Source organism: Gouania willdenowi, chromosome 6 (genome assembly GCF_900634775.1).
Source record: "Gouania willdenowi chromosome 6, fGouWil2.1, whole genome shotgun sequence".
NCBI classification, from domain to species: Eukaryota; Metazoa; Chordata; class Actinopteri; order Blenniiformes; family Gobiesocidae; genus Gouania; species Gouania willdenowi.
Genome location: NC_041049.1, coordinates 25,989,272 through 26,005,916, shown reverse-complemented (window position 1 = coordinate 26,005,916; position 16,645 = coordinate 25,989,272). Strand labels below are relative to the sequence as shown.

Below are 16,645 nucleotides of genomic sequence, written 5' to 3'. Positions count from 1 at the left end.
TGTTCTATGAAGAACCTTAAATTGAGTTATTTGAAGTCTATAGCAGCCTCTCTGTCTAATTTTTCTAGGAGAACTCCACCAGTGACATCATCACCCACCTGACCCCGGGTGCCCAATACCGTGTGGTTGTCTATCACACCAACGGGCCCCTCATTAGTCCACCATCTGAGCCGGTCATTGTTGACATAGGTGAGGTTTGGTGTGTGTTTTTTCACAATTGTGTTGTTAGAACCAGGGTTGGGGTCAATTCTAATTGTAATCGCATCATTAGTAATTAAATACAATTATGATGTAATTGTAATTGAAAAAGTCTGTTGCTGTTGTAATCGTAATTTATTTGTAATTAAGTTCAGACAATTGACTTTGTAATTGTAATTAGCATGAACATTCTATAAAAATGTAATTAAATGCAAACATGTGGAGCTCCTATCAGGAGGTTCGATACCCCCATACTCCCGGAGGACCCCCCTCAGGAATCCCCGAGGGACACGGTCAAATGCCTTTTCCAGGTCCACAAAACACATGTGGACTGGTTGGGCAAATTCCCATGACCCCTCAAGGACCCTGCTGAGGGTGTAGAGCTGGTCCACAGTTCCACGGCCAGGACGAAAACCACATTGCTCCTCCTGAATCCGAGGTTCAACTATCCGGCGGACCCTCCTCTCCAGTACCCCTGAATAGACCTTACCGGGGAGGCTGAGAAGTGTGATCCCTCTATAATTGGAACACACCCTCCGGTCCCTCTTCTTAAAAAGGGGGACCACCACCCCGGTCTGCCAATCCAGAGGCACTGGATTGGCAGTATTGCATCACTGCTTTTTGCAGATGATGTGGTCCTGTTGGCTCCAACATACCGTGACCTTCAACTCTCACTGGATCGGTTCGCAGCCGAGTGTGAAGCGGCCGGAATGAGAATCAGCACCTCCAAATCCGAGTCCATGGTTCTCGACTGGAAAAAGGTGGAGTGCCTTCCCCTGGTTGGAGATGAGGTTCTGCACCAGGTGGAGGAGTTCAAGTACCTCGGGGTCTTGTTCACGAGTGAGGGAAGGATGGAGCGAGAGATCGACAGGCGGATTGGTGCGGCGTCTGCAGTGATGCAGAGTCTGCACCAGTCCGTCATTGTAAAAAGGGAGCTGAGCCAAAAAGCGAAGCTCTCGATTTACAGGTCGGTCTACGTTCCAACCCTCACCTATGGCCATGAACTTTGGGTCATGACCGAAAGAACAAGATCACGGGTACAAGCGGCAAAATGAGTTTCCTCCGTAGGGTGGCTGGGCTCTCCCTTAGAGATAGGGTGAGAAGTTCACTCATTCGGGAGGGGCTCAAAGTAGAGTCGCTGCTCCTCCGCATCGAGAAGAGCCAGATGAGGTGGCTCGGGCACCTAATTAGGATGCCCCCTGAACGCCTCCCGAGTGAGGCGTTCAGGGCACGTCCCTCCGGAAGGAGGCCCCGGGGAAGACCCAGGACACGCTGGAGAGTCTATGTCTCTCGGCTGGCCTGGGAACGTCTCGGGGTACCCCCGGAAGAGCTGGAGGAAGTGGCCGGGGAGAGGGAAGTCTGGGCCTCCCTACTGAGGATGCTGCCCCCGCGACCCGGAAACGGCTAAGCGGGAGAAGATGGATGGATGGATGGCATGTGGAGCTATGTTGCAGTCCTATGGCTTACACATACGTAAAATATGTTTCATATCATCTTCGTCTGTTCTCTTGAGGATAATTTTACCATTTAAAAAAACAATTAAATCAAGTCAAAGTCAAGTCAAAGTCAAAGTGTTTATTGTCATCTGTACAGTTAGAAACACGTTTCCCTGTACAATGAAATTCTTGCTTTGCCGACCGCCAGTGAATGCCTACGTAATAAAGGAATAAATAATAAAGGAATAAATCGAGATAAAAGAACTATAATAAATACAGTGGCATGCAACACTGTTATTCAACAAAACCTGAACATTAAATACAAAACACCTGTACAATTAAAAATACAAATATATTAGCTATACAGAGGAGAGGTGATATATGCAATGGTATGTGCATAAAAGCTGTTTCATAATAGAGAGACATGGTGTTAGCTGTGCATGGGCGCATCTAAAGTGCGAATGCAGGTGGTGTGCAAAGTACAGTGGAGAAGGGGGGGGGGGTGGGGGGGGGTGAATGAATAGTTCATTAGACTCCGATCACTCATTTAGGAGTCTAATGGCCGAGAGGAAGAAGGAGTTTTTGAGTCTGCTGGTCCTGCATTTCACACTTCTGTACCTCCGGCCTGAGGGTAGAAGTGTGAACAGTCCGTGTTGGGGGTGAGTGGAGTCCTTGATGATGGCGGCAGCTCTCCTGTGGACTCTGCGCTTGTAGATGCTCTGCAGAGAGGGCAGCGGAGACCTGGTGATCTTCGTAGCAGTCTTCACTACTCTCTGCAAGCGTTTGCGGTCCATGACAGTGGTGTTGCCGTACCACACGGTGATGCAGCTGGTCAGGATGGGCTCAACAATGCAGCTGTAGAAGTTGCTGAGGATCTTTGAGGACATCCCAAATTTCCTCAGCCTCCTCAGGAAGTACAGCCGCTGTTGAGCTTTCTTCACCAGCTGTGTGGTGTTGAGGGTCCAGGTGAGGTCGTCTCTGATGTGGACCCCAAGATATTTGAAACTGCTCACCCTTTCCACTTCCAGCTCCTGGATAGACAGTGGCTGATGAGGACGCCTCTCCTTCCTCATGTCCACTATCAGCTCCTTCGTCTTTTCCGTGTTGAGGGTGAGGTTGTTGTCTTCACACCACGTCACCAGACTGGTATAGAGACACAAACAAATGCTCTGACTCCCAGACCCAAAATATCTATACCTATTTTCATTGATTAGGAAGCCTAGTAAGGTATCCAAGAGATGAGAAACAAACTGGATGATAGATAATTTTTTGTGTATTTTACAGCTGATTTAAGACATGGGTCAAAACCGACCTATCAAAAGAGATGATAACAGAAAGCTAACACAAGAGGATACTACGTTTTATTTCAGGCTCAGTAATTGTGATTAATTGTAATTGAACTTTAGTAATTGAGAACGTAATTATAATTGACTTACAGAGGAAAAATAATAATTGTAATTTTATTTGTCATTGGAAACATATGTCGGCCACCATAATCGTAATTGAGTTGTAGATAAACATGGATAATTGAAGACGTAATTGTAATTGAAAAATGTAATTGACCCCAACCCACACTGCGGTGTGTCACAGGTGTGCGTTGTGTTAGAACCCACAGGTGTTCTGTGTGTCACAGGTGTGTGTTGTGTTCGAACCCACAGGTGTGCGTTGTGTTAGAACCCACAGGTGTGCTGTGTGTTGTGTTAGAACCCACAGGTGTGTGTTGTGTTAGAACCCACAGGTGTGCTGTGTGTCACAGGTGTGTGTTGTGTTACAACCCACAGGTGTGTGTTGTGTTAGAACCCACAGGTGTGTGTTGTGTTAGAGCCCACAGGTGTGTGTTGTGTTAGAACCCACAGGTGTGCTGTGTGTCACAGGTGTGTGTTGTGTTAGAACCCACAGGTGTGCTGTGTGTTGTGTTAGAACCCACAGGTGTGTGTTGTGTTAGAACCCACAGGTGTGCTGTGTGTCACAGGTGTGTGTTGTGTTAGAACCCACAGGTGTGCTGTGTGTTGTGTTAGAACCCACAGGTGTGTGTTGTGTTAGAACCCACAGGTGTGCGTCAGCTGTCCTTATCGGCTGTGAGTCCTACAGTGGTTCTTCTTAGCTGGCAACGTCCATATCACGTGACATTTAGGAAGTACGTTCTGCAGACCTACTTCTTCAACCCTGTCACGTTGGTCTCTGAGTGGACCACCTACTACGAGATTGCTGCCACCGCCTCTGTTATCGCCTCAGTGGTAGGGTGGGGCCTGGATTTGGGTGGTGGGGTGAGGAGTATCACCTGTGGTAATGAAACCGTTTACTGTTTCAGAGGGTCACTGACCTGCTTCCCGCCTGGTTCTATAACTTCCGTGTTGCCATGGTAACCTGGGGTGATCCTCCACTCAACTGCTGTGACAGCTCAACTGTGAGCATCGTCACAGGTAAGACCACAATATTTTACTCCTCAGCCACATTTAAAGGCAGTCCTGTTTACTACAGTAGGGGGAGTGGGGTAAGAAGAGTCATTATTCATATTTAGGATCACTACATCAATGCACTCATACAGTCACCATCTAATATATCTGCATACATTTCAGGATGTTGTGCCACGGTCATTAAATCGCGTTCCACTTTTTTTTTTAGAATTCAATCAACCAAATTTAGTTTTTAAAAAGATACACACACATATATAATATTTTTTAAACATAAATCTATACATTTTCCTTTGCAAAACTTTCTTGAAAAATAAAAGACAAGTCCAACATGAGACATTTTTGACCAGCTGTCCGCGACCCACCCAGTACAGGTCCGTGACCCACTTTTGGATCTGGACCCACCAGTTGAGAATCACTGTTATGCACAATTCAACAAGGAAGGCAGTGGCCATTGGTAAGAATGTGGACTCTGGTGTCCGCCATGATACATGTTGTTGGTTTTAAATAATATTTTCTTCGTAACATATCAATTGAGTTTAGATGTTCTTAGCTAGCTGGCTGGTTGGCAGTAATTCTGGGAGAGAACCTTGCATATTCAGATAGATCTCTATGTTCAATATCTCTTAGACTACCTGCTTGTTCTTCTCTGACCAGCTGTCCGACACAGAGATGTTGTTTCACTTTGTAAACTTGTAGGAATGTTCTCTGCATTTGAGGGTATTGAGCCCATGAAACTGGTCTGCAAGGTTGTTATTATGTTTGGTAAGTTCAGACTTAATGCATTGGGGAGAATCCTTTTAGCCTCTGCTACTCCATCATAGCCTGTTTTTTTCAAAGATATATTTTCTAGTCTGTCAATGTACCTCTTCAGTGTCATTCTGACTTTGTTTTGAATTCTTTGCTGCTGCTTGAATAGACTTTATTCTCTCACTTCACTGGTGGCTCTTTCAAGACCATCAGTGATGGCTCCTCTGCTTGTTCTGTATACACAAGGCACTATGTCCACTATGTAATCATACAAATGCAGAACCTTAATGTAATATTTAAAACATAATAGGCTACAGTCAAAATACACTTAAAGCTGCTCCGTCGTGGTAGTGGAGATTTTTATAGTGTTGTAGAGACTCTGACAAGAATGCACGTATCACTGAAGTTACTGTCCTGGCAGCCACTTTCAGACTGTAAAATGAATTCCTCTTGAATAAGCTTCTCTTAGGTTTACACACGATTTAGCCAATCTGTTCTCGCTCTTCCTCTGAATTCCGCTTGATTTGCCGTGTAACTGTTGTGCCTAACGCTGTTATGGGGACTACTACTGGAACGTCCGCAAATGCATGTTTACTACCGGTCTGTAAACGTGCCTGACTTCAGTTGAGCAGCCATTAGTAACGCCCAAAACAGCTCATAGAGCACACGTGTCGGTAGAAAGATCTCTGATTGGCTGACATCCAGCATCATGCTCCTGGATTACGAAACTTAATTTACAGGGCCATGAGAAGGAGAAGAGATTCACTGTCCACTCAGAACACTTTAGATTACAATACGCTCATAGATGATTATGGATTTTTGACTGAATTATGCCAAAAAAAAAACTTGCAAACTGCAGCTTTAATAAATGTATAGCGTATTTTACCCCAGAGCAACCATTCTGACTTTATTAGTCCGCACAGCTAAAATAGTGCACTTTTATGCTTGGTTTATTACCTCATGTTGTAGTTCATAGATACCTCAATTGATGTATGAAACAAATTTAAAATGATCTATTTTAATCAAAACACAATTCTCATGAAAGTTATGATCGACATCATTCACTTTCAATCGTGAAAAATGCTAATTTGGAAATAAATGTCTAATCACTTTACCCATGTGGTTCTTACCTTCACAGACTCCAGAAATAATGTCTTCCTCCTAAATACGTGGTCAAATTATCAATGTTTTTTACCGTTTCCGAGCAACAAGGGGTGGCTCAACGTACTCCACACTCCTCTAATGTTAGTTTGTTGTAACAGGCCTTTGTGTCCATCTCTCCTACTATAGTGTCCACCTGGCCATTTAATAATAATAATAATAATAATAATAATAATAATAATAATAATAATACATTTTATTTGTAATGCACTTTACATTTGACACCAAATCTCAAAGTGTTTCATTGGACGACAGAATTAAAACAATACCACACAACATATTATAAAAAGACAGGACTGAAAAACAATCATTAGCTGTTAAAAAAAGCTTGTGTAAGAAGGTGTGTTTTAAGTCCTTTCTTAAATGCATCCATGCATTTGTTCATGTCTCTCTTTGTCCATTTGTCCTCCTGTCTGTCCATACAGCTCCAGAGGCTCCTCATGTCTCAGCGGTTGATTACTCACAGGGCGTTCTTTTTGTGCGTTGGACGTATGGCGAGATTTTTGTTGACCTGTCCCACTCCAAGATGCTTCACTGGCAGGTGGAGGCTATAGGTCGAAGGAGCAGTAGAGTCTTCTCTAAAGATGTGAGTTCCTTCCTGTTCCTCAGGTTCAGATATCGTCCTGTCTGTCAGGCGTTCCTGTACATTTTCATGCGGGAGCCTTTACATAATATGTATTTATGTATTTGTTTATTGGTTCATGGGTTTGGATGAGAGCAGCTGAATGGTTGTTTACTGATTGTTTATTGTCTGTCAGGTGACTCGTAATGTGATGAGGGCCAGCCTTCCTCTGCCTCCAGGAGACATCTACAACCTGACAGTGACAGCGTGCACCGAACGCAGCAGAAACAGCTCAAACCCTCGCATCATTAAACTGGGTGAGACACATACACACACATGCAGGAACAGGTATACAGTAAAAAATAAACTACAATGTTTTATTCAATTAAATTCAACTTTGTTTATATAACGCCAATTAGGGGTGTGTGTTACCTGGCATCTGGTGATACGATTCATATCCCGATGCATACATTGTAGGTCATGATACGATATGATACGATATATCCCGATAGTATAAGGCGATTATTCCGATTTTTTATATATATTTATATATATATATATATATATATGACTTTTAAGAAACAACTAATCTGTAAATGTGTACACCTTCATGAGAACATTATGTATGAAATATATTTTATTGGCATATTGGCTTTAACATGCCATGTGCCAACAACTTTAAATAAAAAAACAACATACAATCTGCCTGTGGCTTTTAAACCAACATGACTTTAGTGCAACTTAACTGAGGTATATGTCTAGAACAATAAATAAATGCAGAAAGTTAGTACTTTCTTTTTAGATTTTATTGAAAAAACACAAGCTGGTCAACCAGGTTTTAGCACTTCTTTCTGCAGTTACAATGACTCCTGTTGTGGGAAAGACTTTCCTGGTTAAATAAAGGTTTAAAAAAAAAAAAAAAAATATATATATATATATATATATTTTTTTTTTTTTTTTTTTTTTTTTAATAAAAAAAAAATTGATATGGCTGCATTTAGAATTGATCTAAGAATTGTGCGACGTAATATCGTGATAGATCACCGAATCGTTTTTTTCAACACCCCTGGTGCCAATTAATACAACAATAAGTCATCATAGCTTTCATCTCAAAGTACAGTGTTTCAATGAAAAGACCCAACATTTCCACATGAGCAGGCATCAGCGATGTTGGAAACTCTGAAAGAAACCTCCAGCAGAACCAGGCTCAGTGGTGGCAGTCTTCTGCTGGGTTATTACCTTTTATCAAAAGTGCTTTGTTATAAAAATAGGACATAACAGATGTGCTTTTGATGAGTTTTACCACTTTTGTAAACCCCCACTTTGTCTTAAAAACTGTGATGTTATAAACATTGTATTTCAAGTTGTGCCACTCCCACTTCTTAAGAACTTCAGACTCAGCTCTCAAACAATTTACACTTTACGTACGTCTTCACAGCTTCCACATCTCCCAGCTCCGAGGCTCTTTTTTGTGCAGCTGCTTTACTTGCATGCAGGCATTGGAAAATGTATATTAATATTATAATTATAAGCTTCTAAAACTGTGTTAGACAGTCAAAGACAGGCTTTCTTACACTAAGAACTTCTCACAGCCTCTTGTTATTAGTGCGGTATTTGATGATTTGGAAAAAATGCCATAGTGTGGATTATTAAGTACCAGGAATGTTCAAGATAAACACATTTTGTAAAGGGACTACAATTAAATCTGTGTGTGTGATCTGAATAATGGGATTGTCTACCAATAATGGTATCACTATCAGCCTGTAATCTGATTATAAAGTACCCATAACCACATTACTATCATACCATTTGCTTTAATCTCATTCAAACACCCTCAGAGCCAGCCCCGCCACGCTCACTGTACGTCGTCAACGCCACGTCGTCCTCGGTCACTCTGCTGTGGAGTGAAGAGGGCGTGGTCGACTACTACCAGGTGGTCTGTAGAGGCAAGGAATTGAAGGTACTGACAAATGAGAAGGATGACGATGACGTTGATGGTGTTGGTGGTGGTGGATGTAATGATGGTGTTCTTGTTGACTTCTTATGCAGCGTGAGCCTCAAACTTCAGCATCGCACATCTTCACAGTCTCTGGTTTGATGCCAGCATCGAGCTACAACTGCAGTGTGACCAGCTTCAGCTTCAGCTCAGCCAGCAAGACGGTGCACATCATGGTCAGCACAGCAGGTACGATTGAATATAAGCAACAAGTGTATTGATAATACATGCTACTAACATCACATTTCAAAATAAAAAAAACATACTGTAACAATATTAATGAAATGTGGAAGAGGGGACAACTTTAGATACAGCCTACCAACACATTGGCCCTCATTTATCAACCGTTCATACGTTCTGATCTGAACGACGTGCGTTCAACCAAATTCACGCAAACTTCGCTATTTATCAATTATGACGTGCTCATACGCTACTACAGATCTCAAGTCAGGTCTGAGCTCGTGTACACAAATCTGAGTGTGTGGATTTGTGATGTAGCAGCAAAATCTGAGTCTGAAAATAATATATTAAACAAACCTCAGCTGTCATTTGAGCAAAAGCAGACACCAGTGACGTGCCGTGAGCACTAGCGTTGGGTAGGCAGGGCCTTGTAAATCGAGACTACCAATGTCAACACCAATGACAGTTTCATATGTTTCTGCTGGCGAGTGTTAATCTAACAAAATAAACGTCGTAAAACACCATTAAAGAAACGTAAACAATTATTCAATATGGCCTCCATACTCTCCCAACAAAATGCATCTCATGACACAGCAGAGCATTCGTTGTTTGTGTTGGAAACACAGAAACACGGAGAAAATGACAACAACTCAGAACAGCCTCAGTGAGGAGCAAACACATATAAACACACTATGGGGCCAGAGGCACAGCAGCAAAGTGCTTTTGAAAGAGGGTGTGGCCTCCTTCTGGCTCCTCCTCCTACCTTACAGCGGAGTGAGACTGCAGCATCTCTGCCGTACCAGGAAATACGTAGCGATGTTTAGTCATTTGGGCCATGAAAAGCACAAAATGCTGACACTTTCAAACTTGTAGGTACTGTAGGTTATTGGAAATTGAAAAATAAATCATTTAGAATTATATTATCATAAACAAATAATCAGAATATAAATTCACCCTTTGGTAGGCACTGCCTACCTTGCCTACCCTGACTGCACATCACTGGCAGACACACATTTAAAACAGATAAAAGCAGATTATTAAACAAAATAAATTGAATTTCCAAAAAGCACACTTTATTACTGATGCCACTTTTTTATTTTTCGTTCCACGGGATGCCTGATACCTGGTAAACTGTCCAAACTGGAGCGTATGGTTCAACAGTGTGCACACACACACACACACACACACGGGAGTGCAGCACCGCTTCTGCTCTGTAATGGACTGGGGGAATGCTGCTGTACCCCAGAGAAAGTGTGTGACATTATTTTCAGGCTGATCAGTAAACTTTCAACAGCATTGCATTTTTTTAATGTGCCAGCCTGTGGAGTAAAGCTCACAAACTTGTCTATCAAAGCCTTCACTGGGATCTAATATGGAGAAAACAAGACCTCATTCCTGATTTTAAAATGTAAAGTAAACCTTAAAGTTTTACAAATGTGCTGTAGGATTTAATCAGTAATGTGATGAATTATAGTTGAAATTGCTGAAAGCATAATAAACATATAAAAGGGACAATATTTTTAAGGCTTTTTTTAATGGATTCGTTGATTTCTTTTAGTGTTATTTATTGCCTTGGTGTGCGGACAGTTGAAGCTGATATAAATGTCATATTTCCTTGTATCTCACCAGGATCTCTGCTGTGAGGTTTATGGGCAGTGCGCACACGGGGGGACATGGCACCTTCACAGAGTGTTTTTCTGAGCTCCTTTTTACGGTGGCCGACAGGGGCAAACTTGCAGCAAACCGCATAATGCTTCAAACACAGGAATGCTGCAAAACCATACCTTTAAGTCCAGCTTTCACACTGTCAAAAAGCACATCTTTGTTTTGCTCCATCTCAGATGTGAGGATTTCCTTTGTTTTCTTGCCGGTGTTATTGTTTGACCTCAGTGGGCGGGGCCTCCGAACCAGAAAGATTTGATGGCGTAACAACTTAATGATGATCCGAATTCAGCCGCTGTATTTATAAACATCTGATCATTGGTATGCTGGGATTGGTCAGATACGAATGTTTCATCACACGTTGGTCCTGTCGTACGACCAAATGTGCACTCAGATTGGCACCCGTTTTCACGCAAGGTTGATAAATGAGAGCCAATGTGACAGAGACAGACGGGGGATACGCACGTGATGATCACTCCCACACATGCCCGATATCAGACGCTCTCATCCACCACCTTAATTTACACACACACACACACACACACACACACACAATAACTCAACCTAACTGAGGAGGAAGAGAGAGGCAGACAGCCAACTAAGTAAGTCAATTTTATTTATAAAGTGCTTTGCACAGATAAAAATCACAAAGTGCTGTACAAAACATTGGTGAATTAAAACAACAGGAGCAACATCATAAAAGGGATAATATAAGTAAAAAAAATCCATTAACCAAAAGCTTTTCTGAAAAGCAAAGTCTTCAAATGCTTTTTAAAATAGTCCACACAGTCAAGCCAATGGAGGGACTGGAACATCAGATCTCCCCGGGTTTTAAAATTAGTTTTGAGGATCTTTAGGATCGAAGGGTGGGCCCTGAGGTGTAGGGGCCCAACAAATCAGCAATATACTGAGGGGCCTGACCATGCAACGCACGGAGAGTTAGGACAAATATTTCAAACTCGATGCAAAATTTGACTGGAAGCCAATGAAGACTTGATATAATGGGGGTAATGTGGGCTATTCTGGGTGCACCGGTCAAAAGTCTGGCAGCAGCATTTTGTACAATCTGAAGTCTGTTTAGAGTCAAGTTGTTGAAACAAGTGAAAACAGAATTACAATAATCAATGCGAAACAAGATGAACGTGTGGATGATCATTTCGAGATCCAATTTAGACAACAATTTCCTCACTTTAGAAATATTTCTCAGGTGATAAAACCTGTTTTTGGTCAGTTGACGACAGTGAACCTCCAAAGACAATAACTGATCAAACACAACCCAAAGGTTTCTGAGGCTGGTTTTCACAGAGGAGCCCAGAGCACCAAGGGAGTTCTTGAGGGGGATCTTTTTATTGGGAGCAATGATCAGAGTTTCCATTTTGTTAGAATTTATCTGAAGGTAATTCAAAGACAACCAGTTTTTGATGCAAGATACACATTCCAAGAATACAGATAAAAAGTGAAACTCTGAGTCATTGAAGGAGGAGTACAACTGAATATCATCTGCATAAAAATGATAAGACACATTTTCAAAACCTTGGATCAACCGACCAGGAGGCATCAGGTACAACAAAAACAAAACAGGCCCCAGAACAGAGCCCTGGGCAACTCCACATGACAGGTTGGACACATGAGACATTACATTGTTGATAGCAACATTAAAAGTGTTTAAATTTATTTATGAAGAAAACCACTGGAGAACAGCCCCAGAAAACCCCTTCTCAGATTTGAGTTGATCAAACAATATAACCTGATCTACAGTGTCAAAGGCAGATGTCAAATCAAGTAAAACCAAAACTGTGTAGCGACCAGAGTCAGCTGCCATCATCACGTCACTGGAAACTTTCACAACAGCAGTTTCAGTGGAGTAGATTGCCCTAAAGCCAGATTGACTAATACACAGTTAAAGTTGGCACATTGACGCATACATCTTGATGTGCACAATAACGTACATAAGATGAGTAACCCTCTGAGTAGACCAGAATCATCAGCTTTTTATAGAAGCACAGGGCCACAAATAACACAGCAGGGGAAAGTAGTCCATTTGGAGCTGTTCAGATCATTGTTGCTCCACATAGACTTAATAAAATATGCCAAATTGAAATACTTTGTATTTAAGGAATCTATCACTAACATTACTTCACACCTAAGTATCTATTCAGCAGTAAGTTAAAACAACTCTAGGGTTTTTTGGGTGTACTTACACATTAATTATCAAAGGCTTGAAGTGACACAATATTACTCTGTGTGTGTGTGTGTGTGTGTGTGTGTGTGTGTGTGTGTGTGTGTGTGTGTGTGTGTGTGTGTGTGTGTGTGTGTGTGTGTGTGTGTGTGTGTGTGCGTGTGTGTGTAGATAAGCAGGTGAACAGTAGTGTAGCTGCTCTCTGGGCTCTGGCCGTCCTCAGCTTTCTCTTGCTCAGCGTTCTCGTCCTGTTCCTGCTCATTCTCAGAAAGAAACACCTGCAGATCTCCAGGTAAAACAACACACACACACTACAGTAACACAAAACACACACACAACGGTAACAAAAAAACAACACTCACCTAAAAATAACACAACACAACAGGGTTGGGGTCAATTACACTTTTCAGTTCAATTACATTTGAATTATGATCACAGTGACCAGCATTTTTTCCAATTACAGTTAAATTACAATTATTATTTACCCAATTACAATTATGTTCTCAATCACTACAGTTCAATTACAATTAATCACAATTACTGAGCATTAAATAAATAACCTAATAAAATTGAACCCTCCTCTTGTGTTAGCTTACTGTTTGCATCTCTAATGATAACAGGTCCTAAATCAGCTATAAAATACATTAAAAACAAACATTTATTGTCTAATTTCTTTCCTATCTATTGGTTACCTTTTTATTCTTCCTAATCAATATTAATAGGTATAATATAGGTTTTAATAGTTTTGGTGTGGGCATCTGAGCCTTTTTATTCTGCTTGTCAGTATACCCCTAGATTTCAATTTTTTTTTTTAAATTTCAAAATGTGCGATAGCCTGATATGAAACATATTTTAATAACTGTTAACTCCATATGTGTAGAACTGTATGTAGAACTGTAACATGGTTCCCTAGTTTAGAGTTAAATTATAATTGACAATTTTTTATAGAGTTTTCATGACAATTACAATTACGAAGTCAATTATCTAAACTCGATTACAATTTCATTACGAGTACGACAGCAACATGAATTACATTGAAATTACAATTGGAATTACACCATAATCAATTACGTGATTACAAATATAATTTACCCCAACCCTGCAACACAATAATGTGCCACATCTAGAACATCATTGTACATGTGATACGACAACACTGGATTTTTTTCTGTTTTTTTAGGGAATGTGGAGCTGAAACCTTCGTTAACTTTTCCTCACTGGAACGTGATGGGAAGCTTCCCTATAACTGGTATGACTCTAGCTGGTACAACTGTAAATGGTTCAATCATAACTGGTACGACTAACTTGTTTGAGTAGAACTTGTGCAACTCTAAATGATATGACTGTAGCTGGTAAGACTGTAACTGGTCTGTATGGTTCCCATAAGTCACTGAGGCAGATCAGGTTCCAGCTGGTCTGAGGTTCAGGTTAACAGTGAAGATGATAAAGACCATATTTAGAATGAGATTGACCATTAAATATCTGGACTTGGTTTAATCAGAGAATGAAAAAGATGATAAAGGCGTATGGTCAGTGTGGTCATGTGATTAATATATCAGCTGAAAGACGGTCAGTGAAGGCGGAGCTTCTGCTTCCATCTATAAACATCTCCATCAGTGTCTCCTTCACTGTGAAGCTTTGGCTGTGCTCAGTGAGCCTTCAGGTCTGGCTATGTTTGAGTTGACTTTAACGGGATATCCTCATCCAGGTTTAATCTAGCTACTTTAGACTTAGTTACCTTTTTAGGGATTTTGTGATGTATCTATAGTTCAGGGTCACATCTTCATTTTAATAAAGGAAAGGATTTCTTGTGTTTCTTCGCCAGACAAAATGACTTGACACCATTTTTGTTCTAGTTTGTTCAGCGTGATATCACTTCGCTCTCCATTTCGGCCAGATTCTGATCTTTCCGTGTAAGCCCCAAAATAAACATCCACCATTGTTTTGCCACAATTTCCAGTCCATGGAAACACCAGAAATGGGTTAACGTCACTTTGGTAGAGTTTTGAAGGGCAAACGCAAAAACACAGTAAGAACTAGAAAAGCACTCAGAGAGCGCAGACCTCCGCCAAGCAGCTCAAACTCAGCTAACACGCTGCGGTCACGGTAGCATGGCAAACTCAGGATTACCTGACTACCTGTCAACATTGAGCTGTGTTACAATGACTACCTGTCAAAATTCAGCTGTTGACTCTGAGAGAACCTCTGACATTGTCAACAAGAAGTTTCACAGTGTGGATGGGAAAATTAATGATATATATATATATTTTTTTTTAATTTTATTTTGGTAGCCAGAAAATCACCAAAATGTAATCACCTGTTCCTTGTCCCTTTTATCATTTTTATGAAAATTTCATCCAAATCTGTTCATAGCTTTTTAAGTTATCTTGCTAACACACTGACAGACTGACTGACAGATAAACAGAGGGTAAAACATAACATTCCGCTCTGTGCTTCACACTTGGCTGAGGTAATGAAATAATAACACTTCTATGCATCCGTCTACAGAAGTGGTTCTCAAACGTTTTTGGCTCAAGTACCCCCTTTTTCTTATTTTTGAATCCAAGTACCCCCTTTGTCTGACTACAACATTTTGCTTACCACATTTTGATATCAAGAATTGCTGGTGACATCAAAGACATTTTTTTCCAGAATTAGTTTTTGATCATTTTTTAGCTCAGATTTTTTAAATTTCTCTTACTGCATTGTAGTTGAACTAAATTTATATTTCACGAAGTGAAAGTATAGAAAAACAGTTTTTTATGATGGTGTATTGTGTTGATCTTATATCTATAAAAGCAAGGAATCTCTGTCTGTCTGTCTGTGTGTCTGTTCCTCAAATATCTCTGCGAATCAGGCTTAGATTGACCTGAGACTTTCAACATGGCTGCTGCTTGGTTCAAGGGTGTGCAACGTTGGATTTGTTTGATCTGCAATGATACCATTCATGAAGTATTTCATTAAATTATCTTAAATGAGGCATTGCAGAGCAGCTCAATGTTGACAAGTAGTCATGGTAACTCAGGATAAGTTAGAACAGCTCAATGTTGACAGGGAGTCATAATAACTCGCATAAGTTGAAAACTGTGTAGGATCTACAGGAGTGACTAAAGTGGGTCTAATATCCTAAAAAAACACCCCGTAAATATTGACCAGCAGATGTCCTCAGGAAGCAACGTTTGTAACTGAGGTGAATAATAATAATAAAAAAATAGTGTGTGTGTGTGTGCGTGTGTGTGATTCAGAATTAAATTTGCATTAGGAATTGAATGTGTACAAGGTCAGTTTACAAGGATTTAACTTTTATTCTGAATTAAAGAGGAATTAAACCTCCCATGTAAACCATCCATGAAAAAGCTACTTAACCTCCCACTTTTCTATAGCAAGACATACTTCCTACGTGCACTGCACTAGTTTAAATTACTAAAAAGTGTCAAAAACCTATCTTAATTTCTCAGAAATTTCAGGCGACCTCAATTAAACTCCTGGCTACCCTACACGGGGTCCTAACCCCAAGGTTGAAAAACACTGATTTAGATGCTCTTTAATAGATTAATTTCTATAGTTTTCATCATTTAGACTGACACTTTATTTGTTAATTCACTCTCTCTCTCAAGTACCCCCAGTAGTGCCATCGCGTACCCCTAGAGGTACACGTTCCCCCGTTTGAGAAACACTGGTCTACAGGACTCCACATCTCACAATGGAAAGCGCAATTTTTTTCCGACACTGTCGATGAAAGCATGTTTGCAGTGGAGATCAAAACACATTTTTTAGTGGCAATTTTTTAACCCTTTACATTTTTTTCCACGCAAATGACCGTCAATTTATAGATGTTCATCTCCAGCAGGTTTAAAGCAATGAAGGGAATCTTCTTAAAGTGACTTATGCATTGATCAGGAAAATTCACGCAGGATCAGATTGTAGGTTGTTGGAGAAGGACAGTGAGAGTGAAGGGCATTTAAATGGTAAATGGACTAGATTTATATAGCGCTTTAGCACCACACTGAAGCAGTCCCAAAGCGCTTTACATATCAGCTCATTCACCCAATCACTCTCACATTCACACACCAGTGGGACAGGACTGCCATGCAAGGTGCTAGTCAA

At 40.8% G+C, this 16,645-nt stretch overlaps 1 protein-coding gene across 5 annotated transcripts in view; it reads left to right on the top strand.

The window, feature by feature from the left end:
• Positions 1–16,645, top strand: part of ptpro (protein tyrosine phosphatase receptor type O) — a 42,516-nt gene that overhangs the window by 15,751 nt on the left and 10,120 nt on the right. For all 5 annotated transcript variants that reach the window (XR_003674385.1, XM_028451597.1, XM_028451598.1 and 2 more), the window contains exons 8-16: positions 69–189; positions 3,678–3,871; positions 3,946–4,057; positions 6,385–6,545; positions 6,718–6,838; positions 8,360–8,481; positions 8,571–8,706; positions 12,710–12,830; positions 13,719–13,787. Coding sequence is in view for 4 of the 5 variants with exons in the window: in XM_028451597.1 (XP_028307398.1) it covers positions 69–189; positions 3,678–3,871; positions 3,946–4,057; positions 6,385–6,545; positions 6,718–6,838; positions 8,360–8,481; positions 8,571–8,706; positions 12,710–12,830; positions 13,719–13,787 (1,157 nt within the window). In the remaining variant the exon portion in view is untranslated. The remainder of the gene's footprint in view (positions 1–68; positions 190–3,677; positions 3,872–3,945; positions 4,058–6,384; positions 6,546–6,717; positions 6,839–8,359; positions 8,482–8,570; positions 8,707–12,709; positions 12,831–13,718; positions 13,788–16,645) is intronic.